General features: G+C 34.1%; 1 protein-coding gene across 1 annotated transcript; it reads left to right on the top strand.

Annotated features, from left to right (window-relative positions):
• Nucleotides 1-16,785: 16,785 nt before the first annotated feature.
• Nucleotides 16,786-20,496, top strand: LOC146951709 (GDSL esterase/lipase EXL3-like). The gene is made up of 5 exons (XM_085754342.1): nt 16,786-17,437; nt 17,979-18,109; nt 18,460-18,693; nt 18,933-19,188; nt 20,111-20,496. Exons 1-5 carry the CDS (start codon nt 17,134-17,136, stop codon nt 20,299-20,301), a joined length of 1,116 nt encoding a protein of 371 aa, XP_085610468.1. The 5' UTR covers nt 16,786-17,133; the 3' UTR covers nt 20,302-20,496.
• The last annotated feature ends 1,068 nt before the right edge of the window (nt 20,497-21,564 follow it).

Raw genomic sequence — 21,564 nt, 5'->3', positions numbered from 1 at the left:
CCCGACCTATATGACTGGAGATCCCAAGACTTAGGTTCAATGGGTAAAAACAAGTCATGAAGTGGTAGAACATGCTATGAGAGAAAGAATTTAGAAAGCATGATCCTGCAGCGAAAGAAGGATGAGGTAATAGTAACTCTTAATGAGATCTATACTCTATGTTTAGTGGGGTACACAGCTACAGGAGTACCCTTGATAGACTCACCTATACGAATGTGGAACTTAGGCCGGTCCTATGGAATTTCGAGGCAGAATTCCTAGAGCATTCGTTAAAACCGGGATACACGTGCAGGGCCTTAAAACGCACGGGCTTTTAGAATACACCTATGAAAAGGTTTGTGTGTGGATTCTATGTCTGAGATAGAGTTCAATGCTGTAAGCAACTCTTGTTAAATCAGAATACCTTCCACTATGCAAAGGTTCAAGTTGTTAACAACACCTTTGTATATTAGCAAATCTTATGGAAACGTTTTACGTTATTTCTCGAAACCATTTTAAAGTCAAGTGGGGGATTGTTGGAACACTAGTTAAAGTCTAGTGAGAAAATTGGAAAGAAAGAAAACACTATGAGAAACTAGTGTGTGGGTATGTGACTTAAAAATGTCCCACATTGGAGAGTCACCCCAACTAGTAAGTGTTTATATAAGGGTGGGGTGACCTCCAAGGGTGTGCCCTTGGGGTACCCATTTTTGTGAACGGGTGAACGCTTACAAAAATGTATATATCACACGCACGACGACGCCGCCGTCCGTCCGACCGGCCGGGCCGGGCTTGGTCGTGGGTCGTGGGTTAGAAAAATTGATATATATTTTTTGTCACTTGAAAATGTTAAATTAATTAATTAATTTTTCATTATACGAAAGCGTTACGCGTAACAAATTGATGTGTTACATTCTGACCCGATCCAAACCCGTATCCAGAAGCTTCCGGATATTTCCAATTAAGAAAACGCGTTTGCTTGAGGATTAAGCAAACTTAATCCCCAAGTCACGCGTAAAACGCGTTTGCTTAAGGATTAAGCAAACTTAATCCCCAAGTAACTCTGCCTATAAAAGGAGAGCTCGCCCCACTCATTCTTCAGACCAAAATCTCACAGTTGATGCTTCCTGTGCGGTTTTCTCTCTTCTCCCTTTCGATTTTAACAAATCGTTCTTCTTCTTCTACTCCTTTCTGTCCCTTCGGTATTAAGAGTGTTCTTAAGACCATAGTCCCTTGGTCTTAGGTTCATATTCCCTTCGATAATATATGATTCTTCGGAATATAGAGTACTATTAAGATCATATTAAAGAATGATCTTAACAGTATATATATTATTTTAATAATTTTAAGGAGAAATGGTGGTATCACCATATTTGAGTGGTCGTAGTGCCATATTCATGTTTTGGAGAAGTTAGAATGGTGGTAACACCATATTTGAGTGGTCTCAGCACCATAATCGAATGGTAATAATACCATATTAATTTGAACGGTTTCGAATAGAGCGGTCACGTGCCGTATCGAGTGGCTTCGATCAAACGATTGAGCCATATTTTGAGGGTGTAATTCTCGAACGATTTATCTACAGTGCAGTAGTTAATCGAACAGTTGTAGCTGGGCTTGTTTTATCCTGGAGGCGGCGTGGTTGATAGTCTACCTTGCACAACTTTGGGTAGTGCCACGAAACGTCTTAAAGAGAGCGACCTGGTCGTGACTCAACCTAGTAACAACTTCGGTAGATGATAGAATTTGGAAATTCAAATTTAACAGTTTGGAAATCCAAAAACAACAATTTTAAGACGTTTCTATATGCTATGTCTACCGAAGAAGTTACATATTGAGGTTAAGTTGTCCCTAAATACATTAAGGATAAATCAAGCTATAGATTTACATCTTTCGAATGAAACGATGAAGTGATTGTTGTCTCAATCAACAACACTAAAAATTTATTTGATGAAAACAATAATTTGTTACAAAACAAATTATTAGTTACTAAAAATTTATTTGATGAAAACAATAATTTGTTACAAAACAAATTATTTGTTACAGAACCAAACAAGTTTAGTTTGTTACAAAACATAAAAAAAAATTGTTTGGAGCAGAAAATAAAATAATGCAAGGCCGTTATTTTGTTATGGTGAAATCTAAAAGTGTTTTCTTTAAACATTGATATCACGTACTGGTTTTCAAATCTTTAACAAGAATTGATAAACATATGCATCGATCGCTTTAAATAATCCAAACTTATAAATAAGGAAAATAAATGGAATTGTGAAATTCTATTTATGTTTAAGAAAGAATCTGAATTTCAGATTTCTATTGAATAAGACTGAGTTGACTCAGACTTAAAGAGAGACTTGTGTACCATGCACTCTTGTGAAAAAGATTGCACTTTGATGGTATGTTAAAAAATTAAATTCTCCTTCTATGTTATTAGTTGTGTGATTTTAATATTTGACATATCAAAATTGATCACGAACAAGTGTTTAAATTTTAAAACTTGAGTAACTTGGACTTAATTCCAAAGTTATATAATTAAACAATTTTATTTATTGCAGTCAAGATATATGAATCAAAAGTTCATATAAACTAGAATTTAGAGGATATGAATCTCTAAACATAATGATATGTGTTAATTTGATGACACATAAAATAGAAATGATAAAATAATATTTTTATCATATTTATTGATGACTGTGAACTTTGAAAAATAAAATTCATATGCTTGAATGTTCAATTTTTTATAACGAAAATTGAAATTTATAGAGTACCCAAGTCTAAGAACAAAAATTCTAATTAAGAAATTTTTGAAGAAAAGACAATCCAACTTGTCTTATTTTTTGAACTTGGGATTGTCTGGACTATATTTAGATCCTGGACCCCAAGAGAGTTGAACTCACTAGTAGAGCCTATGAATATGTATTCATCAGGTATGCGATAAATAACGAAACATATAAGTTTTATGACCTAAATGTGAAAGTGATCATAGAAATTAAAAGATGTCGAATTCTATGTAAATATTTACCCCTTTAACTAAAGAATAGTGGAGGCACTAGTGGAGGCTCTAATGGGAGCACGACATTAGTGGGGGCAAAATAAATTTCCCTTTAAAAATTAAGAACTAGTGGGGGCACTATATCTAATCACATTCATGTAATTAGAAATAGTTATGAAAACATCATACAAGATGTTATAGAACCTCAAGGAGGTAAGAAAGCTAAAATTGCTAAAGAGTATGAACTTGGTTTATACATTGGAAGAAGATTCATTAAGCCTTAAAGAAGTTATATCCTCATTGGATGCTGAATTATGGCAAAAGCAATAAACGATGAAATGAATTTTCTTGAGTCTAACAAAACATGACACTTGGTTAACTTGTCTCATAGTTGCAAAACCAATCGGTTGTATTTGGATTTTTGAAAAAGGAACTAAAACCTGATGGTACGGTTGATGAATACAAGGCTTTCCTTGTAGTCAAAGGTTTTTAAACAAAGAGAAAAATATAGACTTCTTCGACATTCATTCACCAGTCACGAAAATCATATCCATGAGAGTACTAGTCCCTTTAGCCGCCGTTTATAACTTGAAAGTACTCCAAATGGATGTGAAAGTTGCCTTTTTATGGTGAACTAGAAGAACAAGTCTATATGGAACAACCTGAAAAAGTTTGCAATTCATGGACAAGAAAACAAGGTCTGTAAGTTAGATAATTATTTGAATGGTCTAAAATAAACTCCTGAGGAATGGCATGAAAAATTTGAGATTCTAATATTATCGAATGAGTATAAAGTGAATGAAAGTGACAAATAATATTTACACGATCATATGTCTCTATGAAGACGACTTGCTCATATTTGATTTAAAGATTCATGTTATGAATTATGTGAAATCATTGTTTATCAACAACATTGATAAGAAAGACCTAAACAAAAATTGAAGTAATTCTTGGTTTCAAGATTACTAGATCAGAAAAGATAACTTTTTTTGATAATTCTCACAAAGTTGAGAAGATCTTAAAGAAATGTAATTATTTCACCGTAAACTTGCAATCACATATTATGATCCAAGTGTAAGAACACTTGAGATGGAATTAGAAAAACATAATATACGAGCATCATTGGCAGCACTTAGGTATGCCACTGAATGTATTAGATCCGACATTGTCAATGTCGTAAAACTCTTGTGCAAGTTTACTAGTAGACGGATGGGAAGCATTGCCATGCTATAGAAAGAGTCATGAGGTGTCTTAAGAAGACTATGACTCTAAGAGTAACATGTTGTACTTAAATGGTACAAGATATAAAATAGAACATCTTTCAGATGAATATTTAGCGACTAGTGTTTGCACATTGAGCATCACTAGAGGAGTTGTTTGTTAAAACAAATGATATTGACTCAGTCCACTATGGAATGAATCTGAGATGAGAACACTAGAGAAAAACTAGTGAAGAAGCAAGTTGGCTAAGATCCTTGCTAGCTGAAATCCCCTTATGGGATAAACCGTTGCCAGCTGTGTTAATTCATTGCGATAGTACCGCGGCTATTGCAAAGATTAAGAATCGTTATTACAATGGTAAGAGACGACAGATAAGGCGAAAACACAGCACGATTAGAGAGTGTATCTCTAAATGGAGCGGTTAGAGTTGATTTTGTACGTACGAATGAAAACTTAGCTGATCCTTTGACGAAAGGACTTAATAGAGAGAAAGTCCAAGAAACATCCAGTAGGATGGGACTAATGCCTATAGCCCACAAATGATGGTAACCCGACCTATATGACTGGAGATCCCAAGACTTAGGTTCAATGGGTAAAAACAAGTCATGAAGTGGTAGAACATGCTATGAGAGAAAGAATTTAGAAAGCATGATCCTGCAGCGAAAGAAGGATGAGGTAATAGTAACTCTTAATGAGATCTATACTCTATGTTGAGTGGGGTACACAGCTACAGGAGTACCCTTGATAGACTCACCTATACGGATGTGGAACTTAGGCCGTTCCTATGGAATTTCGAGGCAGAATTCATAGAGCATTCGTTAAAACCGGGATACACGTGCAGGGCCTTAAAACGCACGGGCTTTTAGAATACACCTATGAAAAGGTTTGTGTGTGGATTCTATGTCTGAGATAGAGTTCAATGCTGTAAGCAACTCTTGTTAAATCAGAATACCTTCCACTATGCAAAGGTTCAAGTTGTTAACAACACCTTTGTATATTAGCAAATCTTATGGAAACGTTTTACGTTATTTCTCGAAACCATTTTGAAGTCAAGTGGGGGATTGTTGGAACACTAGTTAAAGTCTAGTGAGAAAATTGGAAAGAAAGAAAACACTATGAGAAACTAGTGTGTGGGTATGTGACTTAAAAATGTCCCACATTGGAGAGTCACCCCAACTAGTAAGTGTTTATATAAGGGTGGGGTGACCTCCAAGGGTGTGCCCTTGGGGTACCCATTTTTGTGAACGGGTGAACGCTTACAAAAATGTATATATCACACGCATGACGACGCCGCCGTCCGTCCGACCGGCCGGGCCGGGCTTGGTCGTGGGTTAGAAAAATTGATATATATTTTTTGTCACTTGAAAATGTTAAATTAATTAATTAATTTTTCATTATACGAAAGCGTTACGCGTAACAAATTGATGTGTTACATTCTGACCCGATCCAAACCCGTATCCAGAAGCTTCCGGATATTTCCAATTAAGAAAACGCGTTTGCTTGAGGATTAAGCAAACTTAATCCCCAAGTCACGCGTAAAACGCGTTTGCTTAAGGATTAAGCAAACTTAATCCCCAAGTAACTCTGCCTATAAAAGGAGAGCTCGCCCCACTCATTCTTCAGACCAAAATCTCACAGTTGATGCTTCCTGTGCGGTTTTCTCTCTTCTCCCTTTCGATTTTAACAAATCGTTCTTCTTCTTCTACTCCTTTCTGTCCCTTCGGTATTAAGAGTGTTCTTAAGACCATAGTCCCTTGGTCTTAGGTTCATATTCCCTTCGATAATATATGATTCTTCGGAATATAGAGTACTATTAAGATCATATTAAAGAATGATCTTAACAGTATATATATTATTTTAATAATTTTAAGGAGAAATGGTGGTATCACCATATTTGAGTGGTCGTAGTGCCATATTCATGTTTTGGAGAAGTTAGAATGGTGGTAACACCATATTTGAGTGGTCTCAGCACCATAATCGAATGGTAATAATACCATATTAATTTGAACGGTTTCGAATAGAGCGGTCACGTGCCGTATCGAGTGGCTTCGATCAAACGATTGAGCCATATTTTGAGGGTGTAATTCTCGAACGATTTATCTACAGTGCAGTAGTTAATCGAACAGTTGTAGCTGGGCTTGTTTTATCCTGGAGGCGGCGTGGTTGATAGTCTACCTTGCACAACTTTGGGTAGTGCCACGAAACGTCTTAAAGAGAGCGACCTGGTCGTGACTCAACCTAGTAACAACTTCGGTAGATGATAGAATTTGGAAATTCAAATTTAACAGTTTGGAAATCCAAAAACAACAATTTTAAGACGTTTCTATATGCTATGTCTACCGAAGAAGTTACATATTGAGGTTAAGTTGTCCCTAAATACATTAAGGATAAATCAAGCTATAGATTTACATCTTTCGAATGAAACGATGAAGTGATTGTTGTCTCAATCAACAACACTAAAAATTTATTTGATGAAAACAATAATTTGTTACAAAACAAATTATTAGTTACTAAAAATTTATTTGATGAAAACAATAATTTGTTACAAAACAAATTATTTGTTACAGAACCAAACAAGTTTAGTTTGTTACAAAACATAAAAAAAAATTGTTTGGAGCAGAAAATAAAATAATGCAAGGCCGTTATTTTGTTATGGTGAAATCTAAAAGTGTTTTCTTTAAACATTGATATCACGTACTGGTTTTCAAATCTTTAACAAGAATTGATAAACATATGCATCGATCGCTTTAAATAATCCAAACTTATAAATAAGGAAAATAAATGGAATTGTGAAATTCTATTTATGTTTAAGAAAGAATCTGAATTTCAGATTTCTATTGAATAAGACTGAGTTGACTCAGACTTAAAGAGAGACTTGTGTACCATGCACTCTTGTGAAAAAGATTGCACTTTGATGGTATGTTAAAAAATTAAATTCTCCTTCTATGTTATTAGTTGTGTGATTTTAATATTTGACATATCAAAATTGATCACGAACAAGTGTTTAAATTTTAAAACTTGAGTAACTTGGACTTAATTCCAAAGTTATATAATTAAACAATTTTATTTATTGCAGTCAAGATATATGAATCAAAAGTTCATATAAACTAGAATTTAGAGGATATGAATCTCTAAACATAATGATATGTGTTAATTTGATGACACATAAAATAGAAATGATAAAATAATATTTTTATCATATTTATTGATGACTGTGAACTTTGAAAAATAAAATTCATATGCTTGAATGTTCAATTTTTTATAACGAAAATTGAAATTTATAGAGTACCCAAGTCTAAGAACAAAAATTCTAATTAAGAAATTTTTGAAGAAAAGACAATCCAACTTGTCTTATTTTTTGAACTTGGGATTGTCTGGACTATATTTAGATCCTGGACCCCAAGAGAGTTGAACTCACTAGTAGAGCCTATGAATATGTATTCATCAGGTATGCGATAAATAACGAAACATATAAGTTTTATGACCTAAATGTGAAAGTGATCATAGAAATTAAAAGATGTCGAATTCTATGTAAATATTTACCCCTTTAACTAAAGAATAGTGGAGGCACTAGTGGAGGCTCTAATGGGAGCACGACATTAGTGGGGGCAAAATAAATTTCCCTTTAAAAATTAAGAACTAGTGGGGGCACTATATCTAATCACATTCATGTAATTAGAAATAGTTATGAAAACATCATACAAGATGTTATAGAACCTCAAGGAGGTAAGAAAGCTAAAATTGCTAAAGAGTATGAACTTGGTTTATACATTGGAAGAAGATTCATTAAGCCTTAAAGAAGTTATATCCTCATTGGATGCTGAATTATGGCAAAAGCAATAAACGATGAAATGAATTTTCTTGAGTCTAACAAAACATGACACTTGGTTGACTTGTCTCATAGTTGCAAAACCAATCGGTTGTATTTGGATTTTTGAAAAAGGAACTAAAACCTGATGGTACGGTTGATGAATACAAGGCTTTCCTTGTAGTCAAAGGTTTTTAAACAAAGAGAAAAATATAGACTTCTTCGACATTCATTCACCAGTCACGAAAATCATATCCATGAGAGTACTAGTCCCTTTAGCCGCCGTTTATAACTCGAAAGTACTCCAAATGGATGTGAAAGTTGCCTTTTTATGGTGAACTAGAAGAACAAGTCTATATGGAACAACCTGAAAAAGTTTGCAATTCATGGACAAGAAAACAAGATCTGTAAGTTAGATAATTATTTGAATGGTCTAAAATAAACTCCTGAGGAATGGCATGAAAAATTTGAGATTCTAATATTATCGAATGAGTATAAAGTGAATGAAAGTGACAAATAATATTTACACGATCATATGTCTCTATGAAGACGACTTGCTCATATTTGATTTAAAGATTCATGTTATGAATTATGTGAAATCATTGTTTATCAACAACATTGATAAGAAAGACCTAAACAAAAATTGAAGTAATTCTTGGTTTCAAGATTACTAGATCAGAAAAGATAACTTTTTTTGATAATTCTCACAAAGTTGAGAAGATCTTAAAGAAATGTAATTATTTCACCGTAAACTTGCAATCACATATTATGATCCAAGTGTAAGAACACTTGAGATGGAATTAGAAAAACATAATATACGAGCATCATTGGCAGCACTTAGGTATGCCACTGAATGTATTAGATCCGACATTGTCAATGTCGTAAAACTCTTGTGCAAGTTTACTAGTAGACGGATGGGAAGCATTGCCATGCTATAGAAAGAGTCATGAGGTGTCTTAAGAAGACTATGACTCTAAGAGTAACATGTTGTACTTAAATGGTACAAGATATAAAATAGAACATCTTTCAGATGAATATTTAGCGACTAGTGTTTGCACATTGAGCATCACTAGAGGAGTGGTTTGTTAAAACAAATGATATTGACTCAGTCCACTATGGAATGAATCTGAGATGAGAACACTAGAGAAAAACTAGTGAAGAAGCAAGTTGGCTAAGATCCTTGCTAGCTGAAATCCCCTTATGGGATAAACCGTTGCCAGCTGTGTTAATTCATTGCGATAGTACCGCGGCTATTGCAAAGATTAAGAATCGTTATTACAATGGTAAGAGACGACAAATAAGGCGAAAACACAGCAGGATTAGAGAGTGTATCTCTAAATGTAGCGGTTAGAGTTGATTTTGTACGTACGAATGAAAACTTAGCTGATCCTTTGACGAAAGGACTTAATAGAGAGAAAGTCCAAGAAACATCCAGTAGGATGGGACTAATGCCTATAGCCCACAAATGATGGTAACCCGACCTATATGACTGGAGATCCCAAGACTTAGGTTCAATGGGTAAAAACAAGTCATGAAGTGGTAGAACATGCTATGAGAGAAAGAATTTAGAAAGCATGATCCTGCAGCGAAAGAAGGATGAGGTAATAGTAACTCTTAATGAGATCTATACTCTATGTTGAGTGGGGTACACAGCTACAGGAGTACCCTTGATAGACTCACCTATACGAATGTGGAACTTAGGCCGGTCCTATGGAATTTCGAGGCAGAATTCCTAGAGCATTCGTTAAAACCGGGATACACGTGCAGGGCCTTAAAACGCACGGGCTTTTAGAATACACCTATGAAAAGGTTTGTGTGTGGATTCTATGTCTGAGATAGAGTTCAATGCTGTAAGCAACTCTTGTTAAATCAGAATACCTTCCACTATGCAAAGGTTCAAGTTGTTAACAACACCTTTGTATATTAGCAAATCTTATGGAAACGTTTTACGTTATTTCTCGAAACCATTTTGAAGTCAAGTGGGGGATTGTTGGAACACTAGTTAAAGTCTAGTGAGAAAATTGGAAAGAAAGAAAACACTATGAGAAACTAGTGTGTGGGTATGTGACTTAAAAATGTCCCACATTGGAGAGTCACCCCAACTAGTAAGTGTTTATATAAGGGTGGGGTGACCTCCAAGGGTGTGCCCTTGGGGTACCCATTTTTGTGAACGGGTGAACGCTTACAAAAATGTATATATCACACGCATGACGACGCCGCCGTCCGTCCGACCGGCCGGGCCGGGCTTGGTCGTGGGTTAGAAAAATTGATATATATTTTTTGTCACTTGAAAATGTTAAATTAATTAATTAATTTTTCATTATACGAAAGCGTTACGCGTAACAAATTGATGTGTTACATTCTGACCCGATCCAAACCCGTATCCAGAAGCTTCCGGATATTTCCAATTAAGAAAACGCGTTTGCTTGAGGATTAAGCAAACTTAATCCCCAAGTCACGCGTAAAACGCGTTTGCTTAAGGATTAAGCAAACTTAATCCCCAAGTAACTCTGCCTATAAAAGGAGAGCTCGCCCCACTCATTCTTCAGACCAAAATCTCACAGTTGATGCTTCCTGTGCGGTTTTCTCTCTTCTCCCTTTCGATTTTAACAAATCGTTCTTCTTCTTCTACTCCTTTCTGTCCCTTCGGTATTAAGAGTGTTCTTAAGACCATAGTCCCTTGGTCTTAGGTTCATATTCCCTTCGATAATATATGATTCTTCGGAATATAGAGTACTATTAAGATCATATTAAAGAATGATCTTAACAGTATATATATTATTTTAATAATTTTAAGGAGAAATGGTGGTATCACCATATTTGAGTGGTCGTAGTGCCATATTCATGTTTTGGAGAAGTTAGAATGGTGGTAACACCATATTTGAGTGGTCTCAGCACCATAATCGAATGGTAATAATACCATATTAATTTGAACGGTTTCGAATAGAGCGGTCACGTGCCGTATCGAGTGGCTTCGATCAAACGATTGAGCCATATTTTGAGGGTGTAATTCTCGAACGATTTATCTACAGTGCAGTAGTTAATCGAACAGTTGTAGCTGGGCTTGTTTTATCCTGGAGGCGGCGTGGTTGATAGTCTACCTTGCACAACTTTGGGTAGTGCCACGAAACGTCTTAAAGAGAGCGACCTGGTCGTGACTCAACCTAGTAACAACTTCGGTAGATGATAGAATTTGGAAATTCAAATTTAACAGTTTGGAAATCCAAAAACAACAATTTTAAGACGTTTCTATATGCTATGTCTACCGAAGAAGTTACATATTGAGGTTAAGTTGTCCCTAAATACATTAAGGATAAATCAAGCTATAGATTTACATCTTTCGAATGAAACGATGAAGTGATTGTTGTCTCAATCAACAACACTAAAAATTTATTTGATGAAAACAATAATTTGTTACAAAACAAATTATTAGTTACTAAAAATTTATTTGATGAAAACAATAATTTGTTACAAAACAAATTATTTGTTACAGAACCAAACAAGTTTAGTTTGTTACAAAACATAAAAAAAAATTGTTTGGAGCAGAAAATAAAATAATGCAAGGCCGTTATTTTGTTATGGTGAAATCTAAAAGTGTTTTCTTTAAACATTGATATCACGTACTGGTTTTCAAATCTTTAACAAGAATTGATAAACATATGCATCGATCGCTTTAAATAATCCAAACTTATAAATAAGGAAAATAAATGGAATTGTGAAATTCTATTTATGTTTAAGAAAGAATCTGAATTTCAGATTTCTATTGAATAAGACTGAGTTGACTCAGACTTAAAGAGAGACTTGTGTACCATGCACTCTTGTGAAAAAGATTGCACTTTGATGGTATGTTAAAAAATTAAATTCTCCTTCTATGTTATTAGTTGTGTGATTTTAATATTTGACATATCAAAATTGATCACGAACAAGTGTTTAAATTTTAAAACTTGAGTAACTTGGACTTAATTCCAAAGTTATATAATTAAACAATTTTATTTATTGCAGTCAAGATATATGAATCAAAAGTTCATATAAACTAGAATTTAGAGGATATGAATCTCTAAACATAATGATATGTGTTAATTTGATGACACATAAAATAGAAATGATAAAATAATATTTTTATCATATTTATTGATGACTGTGAACTTTGAAAAATAAAATTCATATGCTTGAATGTTCAATTTTTTATAACGAAAATTGAAATTTATAGAGTACCCAAGTCTAAGAACAAAAATTCTAATTAAGAAATTTTTGAAGAAAAGACAATCCAACTTGTCTTATTTTTTGAACTTGGGATTGTCTGGACTATATTTAGATCCTGGACCCCAAGAGAGTTGAACTCACTAGTAGAGCCTATGAATATGTATTCATCAGGTATGCGATAAATAACGAAACATATAAGTTTTATGACCTAAATGTGAAAGTGATCATAGAAATTAAAAGATGTCGAATTCTATGTAAATATTTACCCCTTTAACTAAAGAATAGTGGAGGCACTAGTGGAGGCTCTAATGGGAGCACGACATTAGTGGGGGCAAAATAAATTTCCCTTTAAAAATTAAGAACTAGTGGGGGCACTATATCTAATCACATTCATGTAATTAGAAATAGTTATGAAAACATCATACAAGATGTTATAGAACCTCAAGGAGGTAAGAAAGCTAAAATTGCTAAAGAGTATGAACTTGGTTTATACATTGGAAGAAGATTCATTAAGCCTTAAAGAAGTTATATCCTCATTGGATGCTGAATTATGGCAAAAGCAATAAACGATGAAATGAATTTTCTTGAGTCTAACAAAACATGACACTTGGTTGACTTGTCTCATAGTTGCAAAACCAATCGGTTGTATTTGGATTTTTGAAAAAGGAACTAAAACCTGATGGTACGGTTGATGAATACAAGGCTTTCCTTGTAGTCAAAGGTTTTTAAACAAAGAGAAAAATATAGACTTCTTCGACATTCATTCACCAGTCACGAAAATCATATCCATGAGAGTACTAGTCCCTTTAGCCGCCGTTTATAACTCGAAAGTACTCCAAATGGATGTGAAAGTTGCCTTTTTATGGTGAACTAGAAGAACAAGTCTATATGGAACAACCTGAAAAAGTTTGCAATTCATGGACAAGAAAACAAGATCTGTAAGTTAGATAATTATTTGAATGGTCTAAAATAAACTCCTGAGGAATGGCATGAAAAATTTGAGATTCTAATATTATCGAATGAGTATAAAGTGAATGAAAGTGACAAATAATATTTACACGATCATATGTCTCTATGAAGACGACTTGCTCATATTTGATTTAAAGATTCATGTTATGAATTATGTGAAATCATTGTTTATCAACAACATTGATAAGAAAGACCTAAACAAAAATTGAAGTAATTCTTGGTTTCAAGATTACTAGATCAGAAAAGATAACTTTTTTTGATAATTCTCACAAAGTTGAGAAGATCTTAAAGAAATGTAATTATTTCACCGTAAACTTGCAATCACATATTATGATCCAAGTGTAAGAACACTTGAGATGGAATTAGAAAAACATAATATACGAGCATCATTGGCAGCACTTAGGTATGCCACTGAATGTATTAGATCCGACATTGTCAATGTCGTAAAACTCTTGTGCAAGTTTACTAGTAGACGGATGGGAAGCATTGCCATGCTATAGAAAGAGTCATGAGGTGTCTTAAGAAGACTATGACTCTAAGAGTAACATGTTGTACTTAAATGGTACAAGATATAAAATAGAACATCTTTCAGATGAATATTTAGCGACTAGTGTTTGCACATTGAGCATCACTAGAGGAGTTGTTTGTTAAAACAAATGATATTGACTCAGTCCACTATGGAATGAATCTGAGATGAGAACACTAGAGAAAAACTAGTGAAGAAGCAAGTTGGCTAAGATCCTTGCTAGCTGAAATCCCCTTATGGGATAAACCGTTGCCAGCTGTGTTAATTCATTGCGATAGTACCGCGGCTATTGCAAAGATTAAGAATCGTTATTACAATGGTAAGAGACGACAGATAAGGCGAAAACACAGCACGATTAGAGAGTGTATCTCTAAATGGAGCGGTTAGAGTTGATTTTGTACGTACGAATGAAAACTTAGCTGATCCTTTGACGAAAGGACTTAATAGAGAGAAAGTCCAAGAAACATCCAGTAGGATGGGACTAATGCCTATAGCCCACAAATGATGGTAACCCGACCTATATGACTGGAGATCCCAAGACTTAGGTTCAATGGGTAAAAACAAGTCATGAAGTGGTAGAACATGCTATGAGAGAAAGAATTTAGAAAGCATGATCCTGCAGCGAAAGAAGGATGAGGTAATAGTAACTCTTAATGAGATCTATACTCTATGTTGAGTGGGGTACACAGCTACAGGAGTACCCTTGATAGACTCACCTATACGAATGTGGAACTTAGGCCGGTCCTATGGAATTTCGAGGCAGAATTCCTAGAGCATTCGTTAAAACCGGGATACACGTGCAGGGCCTTAAAACGCACGGGCTTTTAGAATACACCTATGAAAAGGTTTGTGTGTGGATTCTATGTCTGAGATAGAGTTCAATGCTGTAAGCAACTCTTGTTAAATCAGAATACCTTCCACTATGCAAAGGTTCAAGTTGTTAACAACACCTTTGTATATTAGCAAATCTTATGGAAACGTTTTACGTTATTTCTCGAAACCATTTTGAAGTCAAGTGGGGGATTGTTGGAACACTAGTTAAAGTCTAGTGAGAAAATTGGAAAGAAAGAAAACACTATGAGAAACTAGTGTGTGGGTATGTGACTTAAAAATGTCCCACATTGGAGAGTCACCCCAACTAGTAAGTGTTTATATAAGGGTGGGGTGACCTCCAAGGGTGTGCCCTTGGGGTACCCATTTTTGTGAACGGGTGAACGCTTACAAAAATGTATATATCACACGCATGACGACGCCGCCGTCCCTCCGACCGGCCGGGCCGGGCTTGGTCGTGGGTTAGAAAAATTGATATATATTTTTTGTCACTTGAAAATGTTAAATTAATTAATTCATTTTTCATTATACGAAAGCGTTACGCGTAACAAATTGATGTGTTACATTCTGACCCGATCCAAACCCGTATCCAGAAGCTTCCGGATATTTCCAATTAAGAAAACGCGTTTGCTTGAGGATTAAGCAAACTTAATCCCCAAGTCACGCGTAAAACGCGTTTGCTTAAGGATTAAGCAAACTTAATCCCCAAGTAACTCTGCCTATAAAAGGAGAGCTCGCCCCACTCATTCTTCAGACCAAAATCTCACAGTTGATGCTTCCTGTGCGGTTTTCTCTCTTCTCCCTTTCGATTTTAACAAATCGTTCTTCTTCTTCTACTCCTTTCTGTCCCTTCGGTATTAAGAGTGTTCTTAAGACCATAGTCCCTTGGTCTTAGGTTCATATTCCCTTCGATAATATATGATTCTTCGGAATATAGAGTACTATTAAGATCATATTAAAGAATGATCTTAACAGTATATATATTATTTTAATAATTTTAAGGAGAAATGGTGGTATCACCATATTTGAGTGGTCGTAGTGCCATATTCATGTTTTGGAGAAGTTAGAATGGTGGTAACACCATATTTGAGTGGTCTCAGCACCATAATAGAATGGTAATAATACCATATTAATTTGAACGGTTTCGAATAGAGCGGTCACGTGCCGTATCGAGTGGCTTCGATCAAACGATTGAGCCATATTTTGAGGGTGTAATTCTCGAACGATTTATCTACAGTGCAGTAGTTAATCGAACAGTTGTAGCTGGGCTTGTTTTATCCTGGAGGCGGCGTGGTTGATAGTCTACCTTGCACAACTTTGGGTAGTGCCACGAAACGTCTTAAAGAGAGCGACCTGGTCGTGACTCAACCTAGTAACAACTTCGGTAGATGATAGAATTTGGAAATTCAAATTTAACAGTTTGGAAATCCAAAAACAACAAATATGTTTGGATCTCATCCCAAAAGCTAGCTCAAAGGAGGAGGGAACTCAAGCATATTTATACAATCGACAGCCCGGGAACCTGAGCGATGTGGGACTAACAACGAACTACGAACAACTTCAAAACCAACTTCTAACACTTCCCTTTTCCAAACAATATGTAAGGGTTCTAACTCACCTCACACTTATCACAACATAAGAAAGCTGAATCAGTAACAAAAAAATTTGAGAGAAATTGTTTTGAAATTTATATCTAATTCTCTCATGATATTTTGTGATAGTGATATACTATTTAATTTGTTTCCATCTCTAATTTCTATTTTTTGTAGTAGTGACATTGGATTAGAATACCTTTCTTTTAGAATTCTCTTTTACTTAGTACTAGCATTAATTTTAGTAGTGTTAATAGCACTTTTATTTTTGAATGTGTAACGAGTTGTTACATTAGTAAATATATCGAAATTTTAAAAGAGTCTCTAATTGTGTATTATGTTAATATTGTCTTAACTACTGTCATAGCAATCCGTATAAGTACTTAATTTATTTTTATATCAACTCCTATGAGAAAAGAGTTATTGTCAACATTGAGAGACTATTTTAACGTCAAAGATTATTTTGATTAATGGAGTGTACAATCTAAAACTATTTTAAAATTTTAATACATGCATCCATAGACTATTGTGCCTACTCGTTAGACATTCATGGATGAAAAATTGAAAATGACTATTAACCCATTTTAGTAAGTTTTGGAAAAAATACTCGGTCAGTGTCCGTTGAAAGCTTGAACAAAAAGGGTGTAGCCAATTGAAAAGATAGAACCAAGGAGCATGGTTGTCAACATTGTTTCCACTTATAAGTCCAACGTGGGTTCTGTCACCAAACCCATTTGGGTTACATGAAAGTTGCTCTCACCCGTGTTTAGGTGTAATTGCCAGAACCTATTAAATGCATGCACATGCAATAATACAATCCATTCATACTGTTATGTAAAGCACTCACTGCACTGTGATCTCAAACCAGAAATAAATAGGCTTCAATTTTGTCTTTGCTAATATCATTATTATAATCATCTTCCTCCATCATATTGCAGAAAAAGGAGAAATTCCTAGTTAACAAAATTATATACCGTTATTTACAGTTTCTATACTTTGTTCAATTTTAACAATGTTCCCATCTTATTATTTTTCCCTGTTACCTTATCTTTTTTCCACTTCAATCTGTACTAAACTTCTTCTACGTTTGACAATATTTTTAGTTGTTTTTTGCAAAACAAATGCTGTTTTGAAACTACCACCAAATGTTTATATTCCAGCAGTGTTTGTGTTTGGAGATTCAATCATGGATACTGGAAATAACAACAACATGACAACACCATCTCGGTGCAATTACCCTCCATATGGGAAAGATTTTAAAGGAGGAATTCCAACAGGAAGATTTAGCAACGGAAAGGTTCCGTCGGATTTTGTAGGTATATATTATTCAATCTTATTACACATATCAATATATGAAATAAAAAAGGGATTATAAATAGTTACTTATAGTAGGATAAAAGATACTTCTTCCCATTTTCTTCGCATCTGAGCGAAGAGACCTAAAAGTGATAGGCCCCACCAATTTGGTCTCTCTCGTCTCTGTTTCTCTCCTATACCAAACACGGTGGTCATGGTCTTTCTCTCCACTTTCTCTCGTAGGCAGGCATCTCTCTCTTTGCAAAATCTCTCCTTCCAAACATAGTGTTATAGTTACATTTTGCTTGGAATTAGTCTGTTAAGCTTATAATAAGTTATATAAATATGCAAAATATGAGTTAGACTCTTTTGCAACAAAATATACATAACATCTCCCTAACAAAAAATATAAGTAAAAGAAGTTGTATTTGGTCCATTCATTGATTAAACCTATACTAATTTTTGTTGCAGTGCTATAACTTATAAATTAAATTGTTGAATCCAAGATGTGTGTATGTTAATATAGTTGTTTTTTCTTTTCATTTTAAATTGTATTATCAGTTGAAGAATTAGGCATTAAAGAATATCTACCAGCATATTTGGATCCAAATCTCCAGCCTAGTGAATTGGCCACTGGCGTTAACTTTGCATCCGGTGGTGCAGGATATGATCCTTTAACAGCAAAATTAGAGGTATACATATTTTTAGAATAAATTATCAATTTGGTCTTGAATATTACCCCTTTTTAGTTTAGTCCTCGAATTATAAAAATATAATAAATAGTCTCTAAACTATTTTCATTTCATCAAGTTTGTCAATGAACTATTATTCTCTCTCTTTTTTGAACAAATTAAGCTATTAACCTGATTGATTAATAATAATCATAAATTTAAGACTATTTACTATACTTTAATCTTAATTTAGAGACTAAATTAAGTAAAGGGCAACAACTCATGGACAAATTGAAGTTTTATTTCATATTTTCATGAACAAAAAATTAACAAGTTTCATATTTGGTATTTCATGTATATTTATATAACAGGTGGCTATATCTATGTCTGGCCAGCTAGACTTATTCAAAGATTACATTGTGAGGCTTAAAGGACTAGTTGGTGAAGATAGAGCAAATTTCATCTTAGCCAATAGTCTTTTTCTTGTGGTACTAGGAAGCAATGACATTTCTAACACGTACTACTTGTCTCATTTAAGACAAGCACAATATGACTTTCCTACATACTCTGACCTTTTGGTCAACTCAGCTTTAAATTTCTACCAGGTACATCTATATAATTTTATTATTTTATATACTGAAAATTGTGTTTTCAATAAATAGAAAATGAAAATATTTTGAAGTTTTTCAATAAATAATTTATTTATTTAAAATATTTAATCAATGTACTTACAACACCTGTAGCAGCACTTTTTTATATATGTGATGCTGGTAATGGTTATTTAAATGTTAACTTTGAAAATGTAATTCATTTATTTAATTTTTCTTGTGTTTACAATATAAAGGAAATGTATCAACTAGGTGCAAGGAGGATAGGAGTATTTAATGCACCACCAATGGGGTGTGTACCGTTTCAGAGAACAATGGCAGGAGGGATAGTAAGAACATGTGTGCAAGAGTACAATGATGCAGCTGTGTTTTTTAACAACAAGTTGTCAATTGGGATTGATACCTTTAAGCGGAATTTTCCAAGTAGCAGGATTGTTTACATGGATGTTTACAACCCTCTACTCGATATTATTGTAAACAACCAAAACTATGGTAATTTCAATTTTCACTTTGTTTTAAGTTTTATACTAAGTCTAACTCAATCTTATAAAAACGGCTTGTATGGTGAAGAGTGACACTTTAAAAAAATATTAATTAGATCCTAGAAAACATGGACACATAACACAAAACAGACACGACACATCGATATCTATTATCATTTAAGAAAATGACATAATTATAAGTGTCAATGTTATGTCGAGTTGAACACCAAACACGTGTCTGACACCGGAACACACATAATTTAAAAAGTGTTTGTGCTTCATAGATTATAAATTATCCTTACTTTGAGAGGTTTAGATTTTTTCCAATAATATATCATCTTAATAGATTATTCACAATCAATCAATTTAAGAAATCAATCATAAAATAATTATGTTGCAAAATGAATACTTCTATTTTAGGAGTGTTAGTAATTCACTATGTTTTTTATTAGATAAAACTCATGTCGCTATATCTCGTTATTTTGAGAGTGAATACGATAAAAATAGTAGAATCCACATAAAATTCTCTTAATTTAATTAGAAAGAAGTGTTAGAGAGGAGAAACTCTTCTATTCACAAATGATAAATACTTAGACACACTCACATCAAATGCAAAAATTAAAAGAGAATAAAACTAAATGATGTTGATTGATGTGATTTAATTATTTTTGTTTTAAATTTTTTCATTTGATGTGAGTGTGACTAAATATTTATCATTTGTAGTTGTGTCCATAGAAGAGTTTCTCGTTAGAGAGTGTGTAGCTGTCAATAAAAAAAGATAGAAAATGTGTAGCTATCACTTTTCCTAATTTCATATTGATTTCATTTATCTTTTAAAAATATCTTAGTGTTTTTGTGGAAAGAAAAATTGAATGCTTTTATCAATTGATTGAAGATTTAACCTTTGAAAAAAAAATCTTTTCAACTTGTAGGGTATGAAGTTGGAGACAGAGGATGTTGTGGCACAGGCACACTAGAAGTTACTTATTTATGCAACCATTTGCAACCCACTTGTCCCAACGATTTGGATTATGTGTTTTGGGACAGTTTTCACCCTACTGAATCCGTTTACAGAAAACTTGTTGCCCCTATTCTACAGAAATACATGCAGCAGTTACTGTGAACGAATGATTATTTAGGTATATAAAAATATTATTTATATTTTGTGCAATTTTAAGTTTACAAAGCTAAATAAATTTCATTAAATAATCTTAGCACATGAATGATGATGCTTTGATTAGTTTGTTTAAAAACATTTTTTATTTAAAGAATTTGTTTTGTCTATACTCTAATATATGCAGCAGTTATATTTTTAAAATGCTACTTTCAATTTAGAAATTTTTAAAGGGATTGTAGTTTTATACTCAATCATGAAGAGAAAAAAAAAAAAAAATGCGAAAAGACAAGAGATAAGGAATTATGCCCCACCAGGCATCATGCCAAAAGAATGTAGATTCTCCATTGCCTACCTTTTTCTTTGCATACTCCAAAAACCAATCTTGGTTGCTTTCAGAAACCTTCCCTAGATTACACACTTCTTTCTACCAAAGAGAGGGAAGTTTAAATTTACTTCTCTCAGAAATCTTTGATGGATAGTAAAAATCTCCAATATATATACTTCGCCTTTAACACATCTTTTCACAAGGCCCTTTCCTCATTCAACAAACGCCATTTTCACTTTCCAAGGAGTGGCAAATCGAAGATTTTCAAGTCTTTAATTCCCAAACCTCCCTCCTCTTTTGGCTTACAAATCACCTCCCACTTCACGCAAGGAATCTTCTTATTTAATTTCGCAACCCCACCCCCCCAATAAAATCGCCGTTGGAATTCGACCAACCTCTTCCACACTTTGGTAGGCGTTTTTAAAAAAGAGAGCAAGATAATTAGAATTGAGGCCAACACTAAAATAATGAGTGCCACTCTCCTACCAAGGCTCACAAATTTATTCCTCCAACTACCCAACCTTTTCTCTAGGCATGACAACAAAACTCATACCCCATGGTTACCCGCCCGAACCAAACCCAATTTGACGGATTTTCCCCGTTTTGACTGGGTTTGGGTATGAGTTTGGGTTTTCCACGATTTCAAAACACGGGTATGGGATGGGTAACAGGTATATAGGTACCCACCCCGAACCCATACACAAACCCGTCCCGAATGCAGAAAATTATTTTATGTTGATATGTAGAGCTGGCAATGAACCGAGCTAACTCGAACATAGTTCGGAACTCGACTCAACAATTAACTCGTTGGTCCTGGTTCATGAACCAAATGAGCTGAACTTGGGCTGAAAATTAAGTTCGTTAATTAAATGAGCTGAACTTGAGCTATGTATAGTTCGACTCGCTTGGTTCATGAATTAGCTCGGTAATGTATATATATAACA

This window comes from Medicago sativa, chromosome 1 (assembly GCF_051527215.1).
Source record: "Medicago sativa cultivar Bolivia chromosome 1, Bolivia_mono, whole genome shotgun sequence".
NCBI classification, from domain to species: domain Eukaryota; kingdom Viridiplantae; phylum Streptophyta; class Magnoliopsida; order Fabales; family Fabaceae; genus Medicago; species Medicago sativa.
The sequence above is the reverse complement of the archived record's forward strand: the minus strand, read 5'-3'. Positions and strand labels throughout refer to the sequence as shown.